This window comes from Aspergillus lentulus (genome assembly GCF_001445615.1).
Source record: "Aspergillus lentulus DNA, contig: Alt01, strain: IFM 54703, whole genome shotgun sequence".
In the NCBI taxonomy this organism is placed as follows: Eukaryota; Fungi; Ascomycota; class Eurotiomycetes; order Eurotiales; family Aspergillaceae; genus Aspergillus; species Aspergillus lentulus.
In genome coordinates this window covers 1,660,740-1,683,117 of record NW_028322123.1, presented here as the reverse complement: position 1 = coordinate 1,683,117, position 22,378 = coordinate 1,660,740, and the positions used below count along the sequence as shown (strand labels likewise).

Here is a 22,378-nt window from a genome sequence, read left to right as displayed (position 1 = left end):
TCAGACATTCACTAAAGTTAATATGTATTTGCGATCCTGCTTCACCCTCACCTGTCTCGTGTGATTCAGAGCTGTATTAAACATGCGACGTGCTTTTCAAATCGTAAAGCAACCTATCTTACCATGATTACCTCCCACCGCACTGTCGCTGCTGCTGCCACATATACCGCCTACCTACGGCCTATATAGCATGCTGATAGAAATATAAAGATAACCTGAATGTCCTCTACTACACACCAATTTATGTAACCTAGAATCTGACCCATTTACCACCTCAGAAGACTTATCAAACCAGCTTAAGCCTCCAAGTTTAGTACTAAACTAAACCTCAAGCAAACCCTTTATCCTCCCTAGAAATGCTTCATGGTCTCAATCCATAGGGAGATGGTCTTTCTGCTTCTAATTTATCAAAAGTTTATCCTCCTTAGATAAGATAGTAACACACCTACCAGTGGAATAAGTAGAGGGTTTATAGTTACTATGGACCTTGTACCCACTCTTTATTTAAAGAGAAGATCTGTTACTCTATCTTCAAAAATATAGGAATAGACTATTAGACTATATAGGATAGAAGCATCTGGCCCGTCAAATAGCGTTTAATAGGATAGTCTTAATATCCTGAAGTCCACTTGTTTCACAGTGATGCTGAGGTTTATTAAAGTACATAATTTCCTATTATATAGTGCTTTATATGTTATGGCAAAGTTGGTCTATCCTTTACCTTATAGTGGACCTCCCTTATTACTATCACTTCCAGGGATATAGCAACTCCTGTCTGGGTCCATACTCCATAGAGTGCCAGTATGGTCCTTGTTCCTTTCCATTTTCTGTAAGAGCTCTTTCTAAGCATTCCAAGAACCAGGTTCCTCAATGTGCATGTCATATCCTTATGATCTTATTCTTACCTTCCTTGTGCTCAATTCTTGTTTCTGACGATCTCAACTTTAAAACCAAAAAAGGACTAGCGCGTCATCTGTGCTCGTGCCCAATTGGGCGATGACATCACCAACTACTTGTTGCCCCTTGCTCTCTCTGTTCTCTCTCTCTCACTACTCTTCCTCTTCCTCTTCCTGATCCTCTCATCTTCCTGTCGTTCTCTTATGCTCAGTGTCCTCTCTCTTGTGGACATCCCTCCCTATAATTATCCCTGCTATAAGAAGTACACCTGGTCATTCTTATTACCCAACATGGGATGCAGTTGAGATCACACACATTCTTCCCCCTGCATTTGTTATCTTCGCCCCTTAGGCTCAACCGCGGACCGCCCGACCTCGGTTCCGGTTCCTGATATACACCCAAACACCACGACTCTGAATATCCCACCATCTCATCCACCGACCATCACGCCATGACATTGAATACGGTCGCATTGGGTGTCTCCCTTACGCCTACTGTCGTTGCGACCTTGGTTTCTCACGTGCGTATCGCCCAGCATCTTCTCCACTGTCCACTGACAGCCTGATTTGATAGTATCTGCATCGGAAATCCCATCGCAAGAAACCCACCGTCCATATCTCCTACGACGAGGCAATCCAGGTCATTCGCCAATTCCTCAACTATGCTGCCAAACACACTGTCGAGGATATCCAGGCGTTCACAGCCCAGCGGGTTCCTGCCCCTCATTGGGTGAAGACAACCAAGGTCGTCATTCCGGAGAAGTACCTCGCTTCTGCTGCGGCCGCTCTTATCAAGCAACTTGGTCGCAAAGGTACAGCGCGTGTGGGGGGAGAGAAGTGGTGGCAATGGCGTGGACCGTCGGGGGATCTCAGAGGAGAGTGGATCGAGATGAAGTCGGATTACCAGGAGAGGAAAAACACCAACGACCATCCGAACGGAAAGCGCATAATGTTGTATCTTCACGGCGGTGCCTACTTTTTTGGCAGTGTGGAGACCCATCGGTATCAATTGCAGCGTCATGCTAGAAAGCTCAAGGGACGGGTATTTGCACGGTAAGACGGCCGGCCCCTCTTCGAATTATCCATATACTAATTGTGTAGTGAGTTACGCCCAGTCACAGAGTATGGAATGACAGCTAAACCCTACGAATAGCGGAATATCGCCTGGCACCACAGTTTCCCTTTCCATGTGCCCTACAGGACTGTTTGGCGGCTTATCTGTTTCTTCTCAACGAACACGATCCGACAGAGATCATCCTTGCAGGAGACTCCGCAGGCGGTGGAATGGTCCTTTCGTAAGTGCCATTCATACCTACTGCTCTGGAGATGCACTAATCTTGGCAGGATCTTGGTCACCATCCGCGACCAAGGACTACCTTTGCCCGCCGGAGCCATCCTGATCTCGCCCTGGGTGGATCTTACACATTCTTTTCCCAGTGTGCTATCGGAAAGTCCAGGTGACTACATTCCACCGAATGGCTTCCGATATAAGCCCTCTGCAGCCTGGCCGCCTCCAAACGCCGATGAAATTCGCGCGATCAAGGACGCAAAGCAGAAGTCCCCAGAAAGCGCCGCGGAAGAAGCCGTGCCAAAAGAGGACACCCAGGCTCATGAGACGGCAGTGAAGGGGTATACGGTCGAGAAGCACGGGTCAGGTCGGACAGAACCGACCCCGGCGGCTCAGCAACATTCAGAAGACGAGGAGACCAAGGTCATCGAAATCCCTATGGACGGTCATACAGTCGTAGTTAAAGACCAGATTCAAATGTACGCCCCCAATCACCTCATCTCTCACCCACTGGTCTCTCCGGTACTCCAACCGTCGCTGGGCGGCCTCCCCCCACTGCAGATCCTCGTCGGGGGAGGCGAGCGGTTAAGGGACGAGCAGTTTTACACTGCTCACAAGGCCGCAAATCCGACGGCATATCCACCCAGCGACAAGACTCTTGACGAGTATGACCCGAATCGTGAGATCTTACACAAATATCCTGGCACGCACGTTCAGTTGCAGGTGTGGGATGATCTCTGCCACGTTGCCCCGACCCTTAGCTTTACGCGTCCGGCCAAGTACATGTATCGATCGATTGCTCAATTCGGTGCCTGGGCTCTTGCATGTTCTCAGACTTCAGAGATTGCCATCCTCGACGACAATGACATCTCCCCCATCTCCTCCTCCAGTGAAACAGACGCTCGCGATGCAGAGGCCAACGGTGAGAACAAGGGTAGCTCAAAACCGTCCGTTGCGTCCATCGGCAGGGCTGGTGATCCACTGCCTGCATTTAAAGATCGTATGATCCGCCAAAGAGTGGACAAAAGAGGACGCATATATCCGCTCGATCCCCCATCCTCCTATACCGTCCTGGAATTTTCGCGGGATAAAATCGGCGTAGCGAACCCGGAGCTGGTCCAGAAATGGATGGCCTCAAAGGAGGAGTGGGATAAGAAATTTGCCAAGGACAAGCTGCGTGTGCAGAAGCAGCGGATAAAAGAATTGGCCCATGGATTCCAGGATTTTGATGGGGATACTGCTCCCCCAAGCTCCTTGGCGGCAAGAAGACTGGCTCCGGGAGTTTTGCCTCAAAAGGGTGGAAAGGAGCGGAAGAGTTACCAGATGACGATGTGGAGTCGGATGGCTAGCAAGCATGACAAGAAGACGCTCGCAAGAGAACAGGAGATACAGAAGGAAGAGGGTCGTTCGAGGCTGACGAGCGTTGACGGTGGACGAGCATGGGCGTCTATGGATAGACCGAGATCTCGGGATCATGTCGAGTCGTTTCCGACTGAGTCTAACAAGGGCACGCAAGTCAACGGAGGGAAAGCGCTTGAAGGTCGGCGAGAAGACCAGCCACCATCTAACGGTACTGGACACGATATCAACCAGTCTGAAGTCTCGCGTCCGGCCTCGTCAAATTGGGCCAAATCTGCCAGTCCGATGATCCTGTTGCCCGACTATGAAAGCAGGCAGTTCAATGCAGATAATGCCAGCACAACGACTTTGCTGCATGCAGCTGGAACCATTCCTGCTCGATCCGAACAGCCTCGACCTGTCTCCCAGGCCGGTTCCGGGACGATTCGCAGCGGCATGACCGCCGACCGAGAAGATGCCAGTATCCTCGACGATGCAAGATCACTAGCTGTGACAACGATCACTGCGCTGGACAATGCGAGTACCCGGGCCGTCCGTAATTCCACTGGAGTAGTCGGCGTGGTCAACGATAAGAACTCGACGAATGGTTCTGCCGAGACCTTGTCTGCCCCTCAGCCGTCTGGGGATCTGGAATCTTTCTATTCGGCCAATGCGGATTCGGAGGGTGATGCTTATTCTGTCCGCGCTCGCCCGGATATGCCTGATCGGGAAGTATTCAAAACTGCAGATGAACATCTTTGATTCTGGTATATACGGCCTTTATAACATTGTGCTCTATATACCTGTCCTGTTGTTCCATGTTGATAGATTTTTGGTATCTTTGAGATTCCCAATACAGTTATTCAACACGAGCATTCTGAAAAGCTACATTCATGTGCAGTAGTGCTTCTGTTGACCCTGTAGTGAATATCCGCATATTCCCGCTGCTGTAGCCTTAGATCCAACGCCTATTCACTATAGTCATTCACTATGTATCAGCCATATCCAGAAAGATTCATTGCCTGACTCTCAACGCCGTCTTTCTCGATCCCTCCCTGTCTTCTCCCTATCTTGCTACCGCCGCTCCCCTCCCCCATTCCCTCCATTCTTCTCTCCCGCTCATAGATAGCATCAATCCAAACTCCTTTCTGCGCTTGTCATCAACACACAGAGTCAGGCTGCTTCGACAGGATGCTTTACTACCTTTTCAGCCGAAGGGACATTCGTCGACCTGCTCCGAGGCAGTGTAGGCAGCAGTGCCGGTGAGAATCCCTCGAGTGGTCAAACTACTGAAGACATGGGCGATTCATTTATTCCTCTTTTCCTTTCTTTGACCTGGCGGCCGGTGTTCTTCTTTTGGAGGCTTCGTGCCCTCGTCGTGAAAGACTCGCCGACTGGGTAGGCGGCCTCCTTGAGGTCAGAACTGATGAGTGAACTGACACTATGCGATGGTTACGATGATCAAAGCAGGGCTGAAGCTCCGTCTGCACTGCTGGGAGCGGTTCTAAATGGCTTACGTCCCACTAGCGTGGCTCGAGACGCCCTCCACTGGAGGAATGGAAGGTCGTGCCGTGTTTCCGGTTACTGCGCCACTCGCTAATGGAATGGCGAGTCTGCGTGGTACTTACATCATCTCGGCAAGAATTAATCATGAGCTATGTCACTGCTATAACAGAGGATGTAAGTGACTCCTGGGCTTTGCAAAAACAACCATATCCTTAACGAGCTTGCTACGGCTACGCATGAAGCAGAAACTATCCTGGACATCCCTCATAACTACCGCGATCGTTCCCCTGATACAGTGGAATTCACAAAGAGGAAGCATTAGGCCCCTTAAGAGAAAATCTCAGATGCCCCATGTGCCTACGATGACGCCTCATGACGCTCCGGAAGCCAAAGTCCTAACTGAGGACGATATACTACTGATTGCGACTCAACCTCCGAAATTCCGGAGCAGGTGCGCAAGATACGGAGCTAGTATTACTAACGAGAGTGGCCGACTAGACATGCCATGATGGAGTATCCTACCCCACTACAGGTCTGACTACAGTGATGCTGAAATGAATGAGGGTCGCAGTTCTTAGCTACCTCGCCAGAAGCTGGTCTTCCGTAAGAAGTCATGGCAGGTGTTTCACACCCTCACTGGCCTTCTTTATTCTGGTAGGTATTGCTGACTTGGGTGAAGAGAAATGCAGATGCTGATCAGTCCCAACTTTTATCCACAGGCATGCCACCTGATCATAATAGCTGCCACTGCGACGATATGGCTAATAAAACAAAGTACATGATGTCCCAACTGCTTCCAACACCATGGAGCTATGCAGACGGGTTTAGGAAACCAGATAATAATAAGAACTAGAAGCTCGTTAATCTAATACCGGATGACATACTAGTGGTGAAGGCAGACAAGATAAATTACATTGCATAATCCTTCATTTGAACAGGTGCAACAATCAGACATTGCGTTCATACCAGCTGATACCCATCAGGCTCTTTACTATGATGCAATGGGACAGGGTTACCGTGTCTCAATGACAGCTTAATTGCTTAATATATTCATCCAGTTACGCCGACCTTGATCATGGCTCTGCGTTTGACTCCTGTCTTAACAGACATCACCACCTGATAGACACAGCCATCTGCGACTCAGCAGGGGTATTGGCGGGGAGCCATCATGATCAACTATATTTCCCTTGCATCAAGAATGATCATACGTTTGACTGGGCCCGAGCAACATACTCGGGAATACTTGGAAATGACCCGAAAGAAATGTACCCATTAGCGGACATCGCAGAGCACCTGACATCAATGAGCATACGACGTGGGATCGCCCAGGATCTTTCAAGAGCGTCAAGCCTACCAACTTACGAACACTCTCGTAAAACCAAAGTGTGGAGTTCTCGACTTCCGGAAAGACTCTCCGCTCTGGGAAACTCTCGCTGTATAGTAGGGGAGCCAACGCACACGGCGATAGTTTTGGACGGCCTGACTTGGTGGACTTATATAGAGTTTCCCACCGCTGGGATAGAGACTGATACGCCAGAATATGGCCAAGCACATATCTAAAAATGACGTCCAGGCCCCTAATGGAGTGCTCTGCTTTGGGAACTATATATTATCTCAACCATGTCCGCGGAACAGTTAGGGTACTATTAGATCACATGACATGGTTACGTGTATTCCTCCATAAACTGATACCTACAGCGGAATTTAGCCATAGAATCTGCTCATTCTGATTATTATAGAGTTGACAACAAACTTGACAATGCTATTTGGCTAACTCTGGCTGTTAATCTGCGATACTCTCAACCGACGTCTACCAGTCCGCACACATGCCCGTATGCTTATCAAACACCGAACCAGGCTGGCACTCGGGAATTCCCGTCGGAGGACAATACTCAAAGTTCATGCAATCACCCAACGCCAGAGCACACTGCTTGCCGTTGAAGACCTGGCCAGGCGGACAAGCAGGTCGCTCAATGGAAAGACACTCCTTGGCCTGTTTGCTGTAGACGGTGCCAGGCTGGCAGACGGGGTCATTCTCACCGACACACTTCTTCCCGTTGAAGCGCATACCCGCAGGACAGGTCGGCTCCTCGGGGTGAGCACACTCCTCGCCGTCGAACTCCAGACCGGGTTCGCACTCAGGCACTGAACCAACGCAGTTCTGGCCGTCGAAGTGCGTGTTGGCCGGACACTCGGGCTTGCGGTCCGAGACGCACTCCCCGTTGAGGAGGGTGTAGCCTGGCTCGCACTCGGTGATGACGAGGCTGATGCACCGTCCGTTTGTCCACTTGTGGTCGGGCGGGCACTCTGGGTCCTTGGGGCTGACGCACTGCTTGCCGTCGAAGACGGTGCCCTTGATACAGGTGGGGATGCCGACGACGCAGCCACCAGCGACGAGGGTGGAGCCGGGGGCGCAGGAGGGGGTGGTGCTGGTGATGCAGTCGCCTTCACCGTTGGGGACTGAGTTGGCGGGGCAGGACGGGGTGATGCGGGAGACGCAGCGGGTGCCGTCGAAGATGGTGTCCTCTGGGCAGGCGGGGGAGTGGCCGGAGGTGCAGTCCTCGCCGTTTAAGGTGGCGTTGTCGTCCTCGCACTTGGGGTTGTGGGTGGTGGAGATGCAGTTGGTGCCGTCGAAGGTGAAGCCTTCTTCGCACTGGGGGCGGGAGAGGCTGACGCAGAGGCCGGACTCGTATTTGGTGTCTGGTGGGCAGCTGACGTGGACGGAGGAGATGCAGTTTTCGCCGGAGAGGATCAGGCCAGGTGGACACTGGGGCTTTTCGATCATGGTGCAGGTGGCGCCGTCGAGGATGTAGGAAGGCGGGCATTCGGGGGGTTCGGTGGACACGCAGCGGCTGCCTTCGAGTTTGGATTTGGGCGGGCAGGTTGCGACCTTGATGGCCTGCTTCTGGCAGAACTTGCCGACGAGCGTCATTCCCGGCGGGCATTTGCCGTTCCCGTCTACTCCCATCAGGCACACTTCACCATTCCACGTCATCTGCGGGGGACAGCAGCGAGCGGTGTTGGAGGCCACATCGAGCGAGAGATCACTTCCAGTCGGACAGCTGGCTGACTCGGACAGCACGCATTTCTTGGTGACGGGGTCCAGCTCGGAGGCCGGCGGGCAGGCGGGTTTGGCCGTCGTGGTGCATTTCCCGCTGGTGGGTTGGAACGTGCTGCCTTCGGGACAGGAGGGCTTGATGTCGGATACGCACACCCCGTCCTTGACACGGCTGCCTTCCTCGCACTCCGGTCCGGAGACGGAGATACACACCTTCAATGTTTTGTGGTACTCCGTGCCTCCAGGACAGACGGGGGGGCGATCGCTGACGCAGTGTCCGTCTTGGAAAGCTAACCCTTCGGGACACTGGGGCTTTTTGACACTGACACACGTCTTGCCATTGAACGTGTAGTTCTCGGGACATCTGGGCCCCTCCTTCGACTGGCACACATTGCCATTATACACGAAACCAGACGGGCAGGTGGGAGGTCCGGTCACGCAGGACTTGCCCTTCCATACGGTCGGGGGTGGACAGGTTGGCTCTGAGGTGGAGATACAGACTTTGCCGTCGTATTCGCTGCCTTCAGGACAGATGGGCTTGACCGTGGACACACACTTGTCTTCTTTGCGGATGAAACCATCGGGACAAGTCGGTACACCAAGGACACAGGCCTTGCCATCGAATTCTGTTCCCTCGGGGCAACACTTGACCAGGCCGGAAGAGGGATCGGTCAATGGACGAATGTCGTCCAGGGTGTACTTGGACTTTCCCAGGGGGAACTGCCTGGCTTGTGTATGGACAGAGAGTGCCAAGACAAGTGCCCAGAGGGATTTTGTTCTGACCATGACGAAAGTTTGCTGCAGAAAGAAGATCAAGATAGAAGATGAGAGGGAAGCTGATCGAGAAACCGGATTCATGGAGCTGTGAATTGACCCTCTTTATAGCAGCTCACATGGACTGAGATGCCGGCCGCATGCTTGACTATGCGACCTGGTATTACAACTCAGCCTTCAGCTCTTTGAATGGATTAGCCAGAGCCTATGCTCATCAGTGTGGAGTACTAAGAGTATCGCGGGGATTCCGGTGTCTTGGATAGCTACAGAGTCCAGCTTTGCTGGCGCCACTGATGTAGGTCTCCCAATGAGGGATATGCTACCGCTGGATGGAGTTAGAACACAAATAGACCACTGGATTTCTGCACGAGTAAGCCACTGTCACACTTACCAGAGGAGGGGATTGTGGGTCGGGAGGAGTTGAAGAGCTGCATTGCAGCAGTAATGACGACTACTGGTCCAGTACAGCTCAGCTGAATCCTAGGACGCCCATCTGCAACACGTCTGCAACTTTTGGCAAGATAGATCTTAGCTTAATCAATTCCAGCAATCTTATTGGCTGTGGATTAGCAGCGCTGTTCCATAGCGCGGATAGATAGAGTTTGTGTTTGCTTTTTCTCTGCGTTTACGGAAAAGATTTCGTACCTATCATTGCCAGCTGAAAATAGGATCAGTTAGTTCAATTGACGCGTGAGTATCGTAAATTAGAGCGATACTGAAGTACTAACACCTGTAGTCTGGCAAATGCTACTCCTGGGCCTGGGCCAGGCCGACAATTCCCGCGATCTGCCATGGTTAGCTGCAATCCGTATAGTTGCAGATCTTCTGCAGCATGGACCAATGGTTCATCGTGTCTTAGGTGACGGTCCAATAGTAGAATCTAAATAGAGTAGCTGCAACCTCCAAGGTTGCTCTTGTTCCAATGTCTCACAACCAGTGGGTCGTGAATCCCAGCTATGCTCCTCGGCTGGCTCGAGGGTGCAGATATCCCTCAGCATGAGTAATGTGGCTGGATAACCGTGCCAATAGCCGACGGGTGAAACAATGGAATGAGAGAGGTGTCGATTTGCTACAGTTCTGGTAATGATGAGCGATAGGTCCTAAACTGGTCAATGCATGGTGAGGTTGTTAGCAGCAGTGTAACCTGACCATGCAGCGTGAACTTAATTTGAGTAACTGCGAAGTACGACATGGACTCACCGGGTACCATCCGAAGTCAACTTGGGACTGCCTCGCGCTATGGTAAATGTCTACAGACGAGATACTGTGGACGTGGCTGGCTGAGATGGCTTGTCTCATGTAGATCTCGTTGATTACCTTCTCATTACGGATATAGAGTCCGTAGATGAGGTAGTCCACGCATATCCACGCAAGCCTGGATGTGATACAACAGCACTAGGACGCAAATGAGGCGATTGATTCCCCATGGGGAAGTAAGGATACGGATTACTGAATCCAGAGGTACCGCGAATGAACAAAAGTAGATAATGTAGTTCGCAATCCTTGCCAAATTCAATCATATCTTAAGCTGGAGACCTTGGCGATACGCATGTTTCTCAGCTGGAGCCCATCCTGAGCTATAACTAAGTATCTACTAAGTGTGATGCACTTGAAATCACCTGGGTTCAGCTCACTCGTGCAGCGCGACTGCAGGAATGAGACACGTCACAAACAGACGGATCTTCAAGCTGAACCTCTCGTGAATACCTTGCCACCTCCCAGTGCTGCAGATCGTCCGTGCTGACGACCAGACCATTGACCTTCTGTGTTACATTTTGCCCCCGTCGACTGACTTCCACTCACGTTCTCGATCGGACACACTTGACCCCAAAGTCCTACAAGACTATCAGTTGCTTATAATCTCCTGAAGCCCAACCAAACCCTTGCTCTCTGTTGAAGTTTTACCCTTTTTCATGTATAAACAAACATGCTATTAAAACACTCCATCCTCTCCCTTCTTTGTGCTCTGGATGTCGCCTGGGCCTTGGATCCCTCTGCATGTTTCTCACCCGACGCCAAAGGCAAAGCCGGCTATGAAGCATGCTGTGCCAAACAGAGCAATGGCAAAGGCACTGTAGGCGGGGTCGTGTTCGAGTATACCTGCCAAACATTCCTCAAAAAAGGCGGTGACTATGGCACTACTCACAAGGGAGTATCCAGCGCAAGGGAATGTGCCCAGCTATGTGCCAGCGACTCAAGCTGCGAAGGCAGCTCGTGGGGGAGCGGAATATCTCAATGCTTCCTGCTCTCGAGCAAAGGGTACACACGGTTTACCCCCAACCCCGGGTTCCTCATTCTCGAGAAGACGCCCGAGGAGCCGGAGAAACCGGATCGTGCAAAGGACTGCAAGGATCTAGTTGATGCGGGGAAGAAAGAGGGCGAGGCGCAGTGTGCTACCGATAAGGATAAGCTCCGAAAGGAGGGAGAAGAGGCTCTGCGTGAGTGCCAGAAGCAGAAGGAAACAGCTGTTGCAGAGTCCAAGACACAATGTGAGAAGGAGAAGGAATCCGCTATTGCAGAGTCCAAGACGCAGTGTGAGAAGGAGAAGGAATCCGCTATTGCAGAGTCCAAGACGCAGTGTGAGAAGGAGAGGGAATCCGCTATTGCAGGGTCCAAGACGCAGTGTGAGAAGGAGAAGGATGAGCTGCGCAAACAGGCCGAAGGAGCCGCGCAGAAAGAGCGGGAGCAATGCGAGAAAGACAAATCTCAACTGCGCCAAGAACGCGACGACGCGTTGCAAAAGTGCAAGTCAGACTGTGAAGCGGAGAAGGAACAGCTCCGCCAGCAAGGCACCGATGGAGCAAAGCAATGCGAGAGCGACAAGGCGGGACTACAGCAGCAGCTCAAGACCTGTCAGGACAACCAGCAGCCGACGAAGCCTACCGATACAGTCGCAGCGCAGGACCCCAAGTGCCGGGACAACAGCTGGCAGAATATGTGCGGTGGCGTGTGCCAGGAGGACACCTTCACCCTCGCTGGAGTCGTGTTCAAGAAGAGATGCTTCGTGCGCACTGTCATGGGACGGGAAGTACAGGTCTACCACCGCTCGTCCCTTCTCGAGTGCCTGGAGAAGGACTGTGCTCCCAACCCCAATTGTCTGGGTGTGGGATGGAGGCCATGGGAGGTCGGAGTGAGTCAATCCCTTTTTGCATCTGTATTGTTCGCGTCGAGGCTAATATCAACAGCATTGCCATGTTCATATGAGCATCGGCCATGGTCTTCGCACCGCGTACAATCCACACGAGCATTTGATTTACGCAAAGGATCGAGTTACGCCGCTGTGAGCCTGGGCAAAGTTCTAGGGGCTTCAATGTCCTTTAAGACTACAATGCGGCATTGACTCTGCCAATGAAGTTTACTAGGTACCACCCATGCGCTTCGCCATTCTGTGCCTATACACGTATCTTGCCAGTTGCGCAGTACACCCTATAAAGAAGATCAATAATATTCGGCTCTCGGTCGCGTTTGTGCTCTTGTATTTAACCAGTCAGAACCAAACCTGGAATCGTATATCCATATGATATTATTTTCCTCCTAAGCTGTATGGACAACCCTGCCGAAAGACCAGAAGGCCTCAAAATGTCGTCATCCCTGCCTCTATAGCCAAAAGCAATTGCAAACCAGATTTTCGGGAAAATAGGTGTCAGGCAATACATGCCCTTGGCCTTTTTCACGCCAGCCTGGGACCGGCAAACACTGATCCTTCATATATCTCACTAACCTAGAGTGACCACCGCGGCCAACGTGTCGCAAGTTTCAGTCGAGATTGAAGGAGTCTCTGGGCTTGACGCCTCGCGAACGTCACACACGGTGGCTCTTTTGGACATGGTGTATACTTCGGCCTCACCGCAGACGGAGCCATCCCCGCTAACACCACAGGCCTGACTGGGATTCCTTGCAGGCACCACAATTATCATGGACCCATCTCGGCTCTGGTCAACTGCTTCATTGCCGAAGTAATGGTAATTGCGCTTAGTAAATGGCCGAGACCCTGGTTGTGGCTGAATATGATAAAGTGCCATGTATCTGAAACATAGCTCGCCTATTTCAGGGACCGTCAACCCTGGAATTGTTATCCATATTGCCCTTGATTCTCCACTTTCCATCCGTCATTAGTCCTTAGGCCAGGATAGTCTATTCGAACTTGATCTAAAATTTGATATTTGCCGAGGATGTAGACAGGTGCATGACTTGTCTGTCAGGGACTGGTAACTATTCCCTCATCTGGTCAAATCTAGCCTAGGTGGGTGGAGCATCTTACAGCACTAGGCTGGACCAGACCCTTAGGGGTCTACCTGAACGTTCTTTGGATGACTTTAGCCTATTTTGTGTGCTAAGATATCGTGAGGAAGCGTGAAACATTTGGTTTCAAATGTACATGGTGTCAACCGAGCTGATAGCTCTCAGGACGAAGTATATAAGGTATTTCCCAGCGCCCTCACTGTTCCTATGGCTGGTCAAGCTCGTTCATTCTTTTCTAGCTATCCCTGTCTTTTACTTCTATTTTCCTTCCGTACATTCTCTCAGCGAACTAGATCGTTTGCATTTTCTGAAAAATGAAGTTTACTTCGTCCATTCTCTTCTCGCTTGCGAGCATCACCCCGCTGGTCTCGGGGCACTACGTTTTTTCCAAGCTCATCGTCGACGGCAAACCCACCCAGGACTTTGAGTACATTCGCAAGAACACCAACGGCTACATGCCTACCCTCGCCTCTGATATCCTCAGCAATGACTTCCGCTGCAACCAGGGCTCGATGCAGTCCGCCGCCAGTACCAAGGTGTATACTGTTGCCCCCGGCACGGAGCTCGGCTTCAAGCTAGCCTACGGCGCCCAGATGAAGCACCCGGGACCTCTGCAAATCTACATGTCCAAGGCTCCCGGCGACGTCAAATCGTACGACGGCTCCGGCGACTGGTTCAAGGTCCATCAGGAAGGCCTCTGCGCCGACACCTCCAAGGGGATCGTGGATGAGGATTGGTGCACCTGGGGCAAGGATACGGCGTCCTTCAAGATCCCTGAGGACCTGCCGGCCGGGCAGTATCTTGTCCGCGTGGAGCATATTGGCCTGCACCGAGGGTTCAGCGGCAATTCCGAGTTCTACTTCACCTGCGCCCAGATCGAGGTGACGGGTTCTGGGTCGGGATCGCCCAGTCCTGTTGTCAAGATTCCCGGCGTGTACAAGCCTGATGACACAAACATTCACTTTAACATCTACTACCCTACTCCTACGGCTTACAACCTCCCGGGCCCGTCTGTCTGGACTGGTGGCTCGGCGGGAGCCGCCCGTGCTACTGCGCCGGCTGTCAACAACAATGCTGTTTCGGCCGCTCCCACGACCATGACGACTGTCTCCAAATCTTCCGCCAGACCGACTGCAGGAGCTGGTGCAGGAGCTGGTTGCGGTAGCTCAGCTTCCTCGTCCGCTGGAGCCCCTGGTGGCGCCCTCAAGAAATATGCTCAGTGCGGTGGTCTGAATTGGACTGGTTCTGGCTCTTGTGAGACGGGCACTACCTGCCACCAGTACAACCCTTACTATCACCAGTGTGTCTAGTCGTGGCCAGGCGGAGCTTCTCGTCAGCGTTATAGCAGCGTGTGACTCCTCTGCCCGCTCTTACTACCCTTAAGACAACGGGTTCAATTCTTTCCTCACTTTTCGCCCTGCTATCCACATGGTTGCTCCGGTGGAAGCAAGCTCCGAACCTGATTGTATGTACTTCAGATGACAAGAAGTTAAGCGAATGTAATTCAAGACTGTACACTTCGGCATGGCCAGTAGAAAGATTCTCGTAGAGGCCTGTATTAATTGAGGCTCGAGTGTGTTTGATTGAGTTTGATCAACATGTCCAGACTCACGGACTAGAAAACTCTACAACACTGGTGGATGCTCGGACCGAGGACAACCCAGCAGCTATTATTGGGAACTAGTTAAAATTTAAGCCGTCTAAATTTCAACCGGCCCAATCAACCGACAAGAAAGAACTGATGGCCACGGTTCCGTGGCGTTGGCGCCAGACTTGGCTCCCGTATACTCGTATATTCGTATACTCGTTTGTCGTATACCTTATGTACTTTCGTACAGTCGTATCCAGACTGCATTGGAATCGGCGATGATGGGACCAAACTAGAATTGCGCGTCCTCAAATACCAAGAAGGACGACCTCAGAATTCATCTCTTGCGTTTCTTGAGGCAATCCAATCTGTATCAGCCCACTACTGTATCCCGATCCAGCGGCGTAGGGCTCAATGGCAGACACCGGCTTTGTCTACAAACTATACCGCTATGTTCCTTCAATTCCAGCTGCTGCAATCGTGGCAGCAGTCTTTGGTCTCCTGTCCATGGGCTATGTCTATCGCATCGTCAAACACAGGGCATACTTCTTCGTCCCTTTCATCATTGGTCTTCTTTGTATGTCTTCACGGGTTGCCATACCAGCATCAGCATCAGCGTGATGAAATACTGACAATTCCCAGTCGAAACAGCAGGTTATATTGCTCGCATCTTCTCCCATTTTGACCCAACCGCTTTGGGCCCATATATCGTGCAGACGATGTTGATCCTTGTCGCTCCCCCCTTGTTCGCCGCCTCCATCTACATGACTCTCGGACGAGTGATCCGGGAGCTGAACGCGGAGCCCGCCTCCCTAATTCGAGTACGCTGGCTGACCAAGATCTTCGTGGTGGGGGATGTCATTTCCTTTCTGTTGCAGTGCGGAGGTAAGAGGCTTTTGTCCGTCCATCCATGGCACCCGCTAACTAATCATGATATCTCACAGGAGGGGGATACATGGCGGCGGGCACCCTCGACGCCATGAAAAACGGCGAGCACATTGTCATCGCCGGTCTCGCAATCCAGCTACTCTGGTTCGGCTTCTTCATCGTCGTCGCATCGCTGTTCCACTGGCGCGTTGTCCGCCATCCAAAATATACCATCTCCAAAGATCTGAAATCCCAGGGCTCGGGGACTTCCTGGACGACTCTCATGTGGGCCCTCTACGCCGCATGTGTCCTGATCCTGGTTCGCTCCGTCTTCCGAGTGGTCGAGTTCGTCCAGGGCAATGCCGGCTTCATCATGAGCCATGAGTATCTCCTCTACGTCTTCGACGCGGCGTTGATGGCGCTGACTGGCGTTGTGCTTGGTCTGGTCTTCCCGGGCTCGTTTGTCTCGCCACGGTCGCGACGGGCCGAGGATGGGATTCCTCTTGGTAGTCAGCTGTCTAGGTGATTGGCTGATTGAGTCTGGCGTATCTGTCCATATGCTGGTCTATGGCTTAGAGCGTGTTATTGTTTCATCTATAGACTATTCGTTCAGATTCTATCACAAAGTGTCAACTCGAAATCACATGTCGAGGGATAAATCAAGCGACGCAGAAGATATTTAGTGGATCCGTGTACTTCGGAACATGGCCGTGTCTCCTTTGAGGCTTAGGCAGGGTCATACTAAGGGTCCACTAAGACCCTGTCCCGCTTGGCTTTATCTTGCCGTTGTAGCAATGTGAAACCGCTAGTTTTAGCCCTGGTCCTGACGACCCTTGAAGCGGGCCTGGTGAGCTGTGGCCTGATGGAATTTCGGCTCCTGACTCCTGCAAAATGCCGTAACTAGAGAAAAAAGCAGGCAACTCTTTTCGAGCTCGTGTAGATGAGACCCACGCTGTCTATCCACAGTTAAGGGTCTCTTAAGGGTCTCTGACTTCAGGGACTGAATGACATATTTTCTGACACAGCTCAACGCGACAACTATTTAACCATGAGGGCCCGTCGACGAAAGTTCTGAAAAGACAGACACTCATCGTCGTTGCCAAAATGGTTACTTTCAGCCGACTTTTGCTCCTCCTCCCTGTTCTCGGGGCACTCGCCTCCGGTCCTACCACGGAGCCCACCATCGAGGCCACCAAGTCCTTTGACTTCCTCCAGCACATGGGAGAAATCATCTTCAACACCACTGACGGCAACCTCGATCGTCGCGACACCACATTCAGCACCAGCAAAGACGGTGTGAACGCCGCGGGCTACTACTACTCCCTGTACAACGACAACCACGCCGGCGCCGGCTACACCGAGGACCCCAACAGCGGGCACTTCAAACTCGGCTGGACCCTGCCTTCCCGCAGCGAGTTCCTCGGCGGAAAGGGCTTCCGCGGTGGCAGCACACGGTATGCAGTTATCCGTTGTACCCGTCCCCCCTTTATAGCTATAGCTAACGCACTTCTGCAGCACCCTCACCTGGGACGGCTACTTCTCCGCTAAAGGCGACTACACCCTCGCTGTCTACGGATGGACCACCAACCCCGTCACCGAGTGGTACATTGTCGAGGCGCACGGCACGGGCACCCCGGGTAACGGCCACATCCTCGGCCAGGTGTACGCTAATGATGGCGTGTATGATGTCTACATGCTGCCCTACCGTAATGTGCCGAAGATCTATGGTACCACGAACTTTAACCAGCTGTGGTCGGTCCGTCGGTCCCATCGCACGACTGGCACGGTCGATGTCACGGCGCATTTTAACCGCTGGAAGCAGCTGGGGTTGCAGCCTGGGAGTCCGGTCTTTCAGATGGTGACAGCGGAGGGGTTCCAGGGGAATGGCTTTTTGGACTTTACTCTGCATTAGAGCGTTGATTGGAATAAGCATGTTGCTGTATAGTTGTGTAGAGATATATATCACCTGGCTGGACGGGAAGAGCACCATTGATACGACGGAGACTGGAAAAAAGGGTAGTAGAGGCCAAGCATTGCAATGCAATTATAATATAAAGTAGTTATTATACAATCTATCCCTGTTATACAGTGCTAAATGTCTATTGTGTGGCTGTAGGCTGTAGGATATAATGTTCTTGGCGCCAGGGATGAAGCAAACGGAGCAAACGTACCTATTCTGGTCAAGAGAAGTCCCGCCTCGCATCATCCATTGCAACGCATCAATCGGAAGAGGCGACAGAATCAAATGACAACAGACGGTCTCTCCGACAGAAGCGCTCGCAGAAGAATAAGAGCCAGGCACACCAAGTCTCGCAAAGGGTGCTTTACCTGCAAGGGTCGCCGAGTCAAGGTCCGTATTCCGTATCCCTGCCTAGGACGATGGACGACGCTCAGACATCCAGTGCGACGAAATCAAACCAATATGTGGTGCTTGTGCCTTGAGAGGCGAGCCTTGTAACTGGCCTGCCACAACAGGTTCTCAAGGGCCCGATACGCCGGATCGGTCACAGGCTGACTCCGACCAGACTGGCCGCGCTAAAGCACCCCAAGATCAATCCAAGCGCAGAGCAGCGCATCCAGGCTCAGGGTCACCGCACCCGTTGCAGTTTGATATCGCATCGGATGCAGCCGGTGGCCGTTCGACTCCCCTCCCCGGGGAGTTGAACATGGTTGATCTGCAGCTCCACTCTCATTTCATGCTGCACACCTGCAAGCACATGTCGCTGAACCCGCGCCGGCAACACATCTGGGAGACCGTCATCCCCCGCTTTGCCATGCGGAATGAGGCCCTCATGCACCTCCTTCTCGCCTTGGCAGGGCTGGACTACGCTTCAGACAAGACAACCGACCAGCAACCAGCACATACGTCTCCAGACATGGAGAGCCAGCCCTCGTCGACCATTGCAGACCACGACCACGACCACAACCACGACCAAAATCACGTTCTGGACGCCGCATACCTCCAGATCATTATTGAGCATCACCAACGCGGCCTGGAATCGTTCAGGACGGAGCTCGCGAACCTGTCCAGCACGAATCTCAACCTCGTGTTCGCAGGCTCGATGCTGCTGGTCGGGTTCGCGCTCGCGTCCCTCCGCATCCGGAACCTGAACGACGCACACTCGCCACCAGGCCAGCCGCGGCTCGACTGGATCTTCCTCATCCAAGGCCTGTGCACCGTCATCACGCACAACTGGCCGGAGCTGCGCATGGGCCCGCTGCGAGACTTGACGGATTACAGCCACGCGAATGACGACTGGCGATTATGTCCGCGGGACGCGCTTCGCTCAATGTCTTCCATACGTCGAGGGTGCTCGCCACGTCTAGTTGCGTTCTGTCGCGGCGCGGATGAGGCCTTGACACAGCTGGTTGGATACCATGCGTCCTTGGCCGCCCGGGAGGGGCAGATCCTGGCGGAGCAGAAGGCTGCCCTGGAGCTCCTGGAGGGGATGTACATGCGGACGCTGTATGTCGTGCACTTTTCGAGCGAGGCGCGAGAGTCGCCGCTTGATGTGCAGGCTGATCTGGAAGACGCGGCGCTCATGGCTTGGGCGGAGTTTCTGCCGCCGGGGTTTCTGGATACTCTGGCTGGTGGCGGGGTGTGTTCGACGCTGTCGTATGTGATCCTGGCGTACTTTCATCTGCTCTTCACGCTGTTTGAATCCTTTTGGTATGTTAAGGGGGGTTTTGATGGGGAGATTGTCAAGATTAAGGCGCTGGTGGATATGTCGGGAGAGGCAGAGTTGATGTCGTTGATGCAGTGGCCGGTGTCTGTTGTTGCTGTTTATCCTACATAGCAGTCTATATGTATAATCTGAAGTAAAAGTACAATTGTGGCTGATTGAGTAGATAGAGTCCTGACTCTGTGGTTATACCCCCCAATTACCACATTAGGAAAATGATGAGATGGTCCATCCGAGCAAATACTACGGGACACATTGCGTAGTGCAACAACGTCATATTTAGCACTCCACACATATCATCTTGGTATTCTCTACTCCACGATAAAAACACCCTCACCAGTAGATCAAAATGGATCAAATGGATGAAATGGACCACCCCTCGACAATGAAAGCCTGGCTCTACACCAGCACCACCGGAGGCCTCGAGAAAAACCTCGAGCTCAGCACCTCCGCCCGCACCCCCGGCCCACCCGGCCACGACCAACTGCTCATCAAAGTCATCTCAGCTTCCATCAACCCAGCCGACTACAAAGTCCCCGAAATGCCCATCGCATCCCGATTTTTTGTTACCCACCCCGCCACCCCGGGAATGGACTTTTGCGGGAAGGTAGTAACCGCCGGCCCCGGCGTGACGGCCTTCCAACCCGGCCAGCTCGTCTACGGGACCACCGCTGCGCCTACGCAGTTCGGTTCGCTGGGTGAGTACCTCCTCTGCAAAGCGGGGAATGTAGCTCTCCTGCCAGACGGGGTAGCACCCGACCACGCAGCCACCGTAGGCGTCGCCGCGCAGACGGCGTACCAGTCTATCGCGCCGTATGTCTCCCCAGGGGATAAGGTGTTCATCAACGGGGGTTCAGGCGGGTGCGGGATCTTTGCGATCCAGATTGCCAAGGCGCTGGGGTGTACTGTGACGACAACGTGTTCCACGCGCAATGTGCAGTTCTGCAAGGATCTGGGCGCCGATGAGGTGATTGACTATACCCAGGAGGATGTGCTGGGTGTCCTCCGTGCCCGCGGGCAGGTGTATGCGCATGTTGTTGACCATATTGGGCTGCCGGACGGGCTGTACGCGCAGTCGCATGCGTTCTTGCTTCCTGGGAAGGCGTTTGTGCAGGTTGGTGCGGTGTCGATGCTTACGTTTGTGCGGCGGGTGGCGTGGCCTGGGTTTTTGGGGGGTGGGAAGAGAAAGTATGTGATTTTCATGCTGAAGAGTAATAAGGAGGATATTAAGACGCTGGGGGAATGGATGCAGCAGGGGAAGTTGCGCGTGGAGGTCGACAGCACGTATGAGCTGGAGGACGCGGTCAAGGCGTTTGAGAAGTTGCGTTCGGGGAGGGCGAGGGGGAAGGTTATCATTCATGTTTCTACTGAGTCAAAGTAATCTACGCTAGCCAGTCGTCAGAAATTCATGTATTTCTCTACTGGAGTATGCCCTATTGCCGGAGAAAAGTCAGCGCCCCCAGGCTCATCGCGTCAACGGCCGTCCGTAGAGTCGGCTGGATACATGGCGCAAAGAACGGCGAATGATTACTTGGCAGCTCGTTCACCGTCCCCCTGGCCACGGCGTCCTCCCATGTCTTCTCGTCGACGCCGCCATACGTCCACATCACGTACGGGGCCCCAACAGCCGTCGCAAGTAGCGAGAAATCCTCACTCGCCGCGATAGGCTCCGACTCTACCAGATTCGTCTTGAAGTAGGACCCAAAAGTCTCCTTGAGCGCATGCACAGTAGCCTCATCGTTGATGGTAGCCGGCGTGGAAGACACAATATCAACGGACGGTTTCTCCACGACACCAGCCGCCGCACATTCAGCCTCAACGATCCGTCTGATACCCGCGATGACTCTCTCACGAGTATCTTTATCATACGTCCGCACACTGAGCTTCAAATCCAACCGATCCGGAATGATATTCGACTTCGTGCCCGCATGAATACTCCCACAAGTCACGACCGCCAACTCCCCCGGCGTCACCTCCCGACTCACAATACTCTGCAGCCTCATCACAATCGCCGCCCCAATAACAATCGGATCGATGCAAGACTGCGGCGCCGAACCGTGCCCACCACGCCCATACACCCGCACATTAATCCCATCGGCCGCCGTGAGCAACCGCCCAGCCCGAACACTCACCGTGCCGGTCTTCATCCGGACCAGATGCTGCGCAAGCACAACATCCGGCTGCGGGACTTTATCGTACAGCCCGTCCTCGATCATCGCCCGCGCACCGCTCACATGCTCCTCCGCCGGCTGGAAGAGACAGATCAGTGTTCCCGACCAGTGCTGCCGTGCTGCGTGCAGTAGACTCGCAGCCGCCATGAGGCAGACGACGTGGGTATCGTGACCGCAGGCGTGCATCACGGGAACAGTCTCGCCGCTGGGGTCTGTGGCGGTTTTGGTACTTGCGTAGGGCAGGCCGGTTTTCTCTTCGACGGGGAGGGCGTCCATGTCGGCACGAAGGAGGACGGTTGGGCCTGCTCCATTGCGGAGGACTCCGGCGAGGCCATAGCCGCCGATGTGTGTGTGGACTTCGAAGCCGAGGTTTTTTAGATGCGAGGCGGCGATTGCAGAGGTTTGTTCTTCTTGGCCGGAGAGTTCGGGGGAGCGGTGGATTTGTTTGTAGGTTCCTTCGAAGGGGGACAGGTCTGGTCGGTATTTTTCAATGAGGCCGTTGAGGCTGGTGGGAGCTTATAGTATTGTCAGATTGATCTATATTAATAGCGCAAACTTACCTCTCATCTGCATGGTGTTATCAGCTCAATCGGTCTGTGTGGTAGTGTGTTGGACTGCCTTATGTCCTTGCGGGGTGGGCGAATACTTATACCCCGCGTTTCCTACATCCCTTGCTTCATTTAGATATTCACAAGATGATATGATTGGTGTCATGAGGAGATATGATGATCTCCTTCGTTTCCAATGCTGATTGGATCGATCATGCCGAGCTATCGCTGTTCTCGGCTGCCTTCTCCAGTATCCACGTCCCATCTTGAAGCTAGGCAGTTGGGATGGAGACACGCGGTTAAAGACTTTTGCGGGGCTGCAAGTAGCTTTGGGTTAGTCTATTGTTAGTATTATAATCCAAATGTCCTAGCTTAGTCCAATCATCGGCGATGCCAAGTTAAAACTTCTGCGTCCAAGG

The 22,378-nt window shown here is 52.9% G+C and overlaps 9 protein-coding genes across 9 annotated transcripts; 7 read left to right on the top strand and 2 right to left on the bottom strand.

Annotated features, from left to right (window-relative positions):
- Positions 1-1,348: 1,348 nt before the first annotated feature.
- On the top strand, positions 1,349-4,284 carry ALT_0525 (uncharacterized protein; the record flags this gene model as incomplete). Its single annotated transcript, XM_033554927.2, has 4 exons — positions 1,349-1,417; positions 1,471-1,882; positions 2,050-2,191; positions 2,241-4,284. The coding sequence occupies 4 exons, from the start codon at positions 1,349-1,351 to the stop codon at positions 4,282-4,284; spliced, it is 2,667 nt and encodes an 888-aa protein (XP_033410818.2).
- Positions 4,285-6,838: 2,554 nt separating this feature from the next.
- ALT_0524 (uncharacterized protein) lies at positions 6,839-8,872 on the bottom strand (the record flags this gene model as incomplete). Its single annotated transcript, XM_033554928.2, has 1 exon — positions 6,839-8,872. One exon carries the CDS (start codon positions 8,870-8,872, stop codon positions 6,839-6,841), a length of 2,034 nt encoding a protein of 677 aa, XP_033410819.2.
- A 1,915-nt stretch (positions 8,873-10,787) lies between these two features.
- Positions 10,788-12,144, top strand: ALT_0523 (PAN/Apple domain-containing protein; the record flags this gene model as incomplete). Its single annotated transcript, XM_089598997.1, has 2 exons — positions 10,788-11,990; positions 12,046-12,144. The coding sequence occupies 2 exons, from the start codon at positions 10,788-10,790 to the stop codon at positions 12,142-12,144; spliced, it is 1,302 nt and encodes a 433-aa protein (XP_089456661.1).
- A 1,272-nt stretch (positions 12,145-13,416) lies between these two features.
- Positions 13,417-14,412, top strand: ALT_0522 (lignocellulolytic auxiliary activity family 9 protein; the record flags this gene model as incomplete). The annotated part of the gene is made up of 1 exon (XM_033554931.2): positions 13,417-14,412. One exon carries the CDS (start codon positions 13,417-13,419, stop codon positions 14,410-14,412), a length of 996 nt encoding a protein of 331 aa, XP_033410822.1.
- A 692-nt stretch (positions 14,413-15,104) lies between these two features.
- Positions 15,105-16,083, top strand: ALT_0521 (RTA1 domain-containing protein; the record flags this gene model as incomplete). Its single annotated transcript, XM_033554932.1, has 3 exons — positions 15,105-15,267; positions 15,333-15,575; positions 15,635-16,083. 3 exons carry the CDS (start codon positions 15,105-15,107, stop codon positions 16,081-16,083), a joined length of 855 nt encoding a protein of 284 aa, XP_033410823.1.
- Positions 16,084-16,661: 578 nt separating this feature from the next.
- ALT_0520 (glycoside hydrolase family 11 protein) lies at positions 16,662-17,469 on the top strand (the record flags this gene model as incomplete). The annotated part of the gene is made up of 2 exons (XM_033554933.2): positions 16,662-17,011; positions 17,073-17,469. 2 exons carry the CDS (start codon positions 16,662-16,664, stop codon positions 17,467-17,469), a joined length of 747 nt encoding a protein of 248 aa, XP_033410824.2.
- Positions 17,470-17,802: 333 nt separating this feature from the next.
- On the top strand, positions 17,803-19,354 carry ALT_0519 (Zn(II)2Cys6 transcription factor domain-containing protein; the record flags this gene model as incomplete). Its single annotated transcript, XM_033554934.2, has 2 exons — positions 17,803-17,907; positions 17,960-19,354. 2 exons carry the CDS (start codon positions 17,803-17,805, stop codon positions 19,352-19,354), a joined length of 1,500 nt encoding a protein of 499 aa, XP_033410825.2.
- Positions 19,355-19,589: 235 nt separating this feature from the next.
- ALT_0518 (NAD(P)-dependent alcohol dehydrogenase) lies at positions 19,590-20,621 on the top strand (the record flags this gene model as incomplete). The annotated part of the gene is made up of 1 exon (XM_033554935.2): positions 19,590-20,621. The coding sequence occupies one exon, from the start codon at positions 19,590-19,592 to the stop codon at positions 20,619-20,621; it is 1,032 nt and encodes a 343-aa protein (XP_033410826.2).
- Positions 20,622-20,673: 52 nt separating this feature from the next.
- ALT_0517 (putative zinc metallopeptidase) lies at positions 20,674-21,984 on the bottom strand (the record flags this gene model as incomplete). Its single annotated transcript, XM_033554936.2, has 2 exons — positions 20,674-21,926; positions 21,972-21,984. 2 exons carry the CDS (start codon positions 21,982-21,984, stop codon positions 20,674-20,676), a joined length of 1,266 nt encoding a protein of 421 aa, XP_033410827.2.
- Positions 21,985-22,378: the final 394 nt, after the last annotated feature.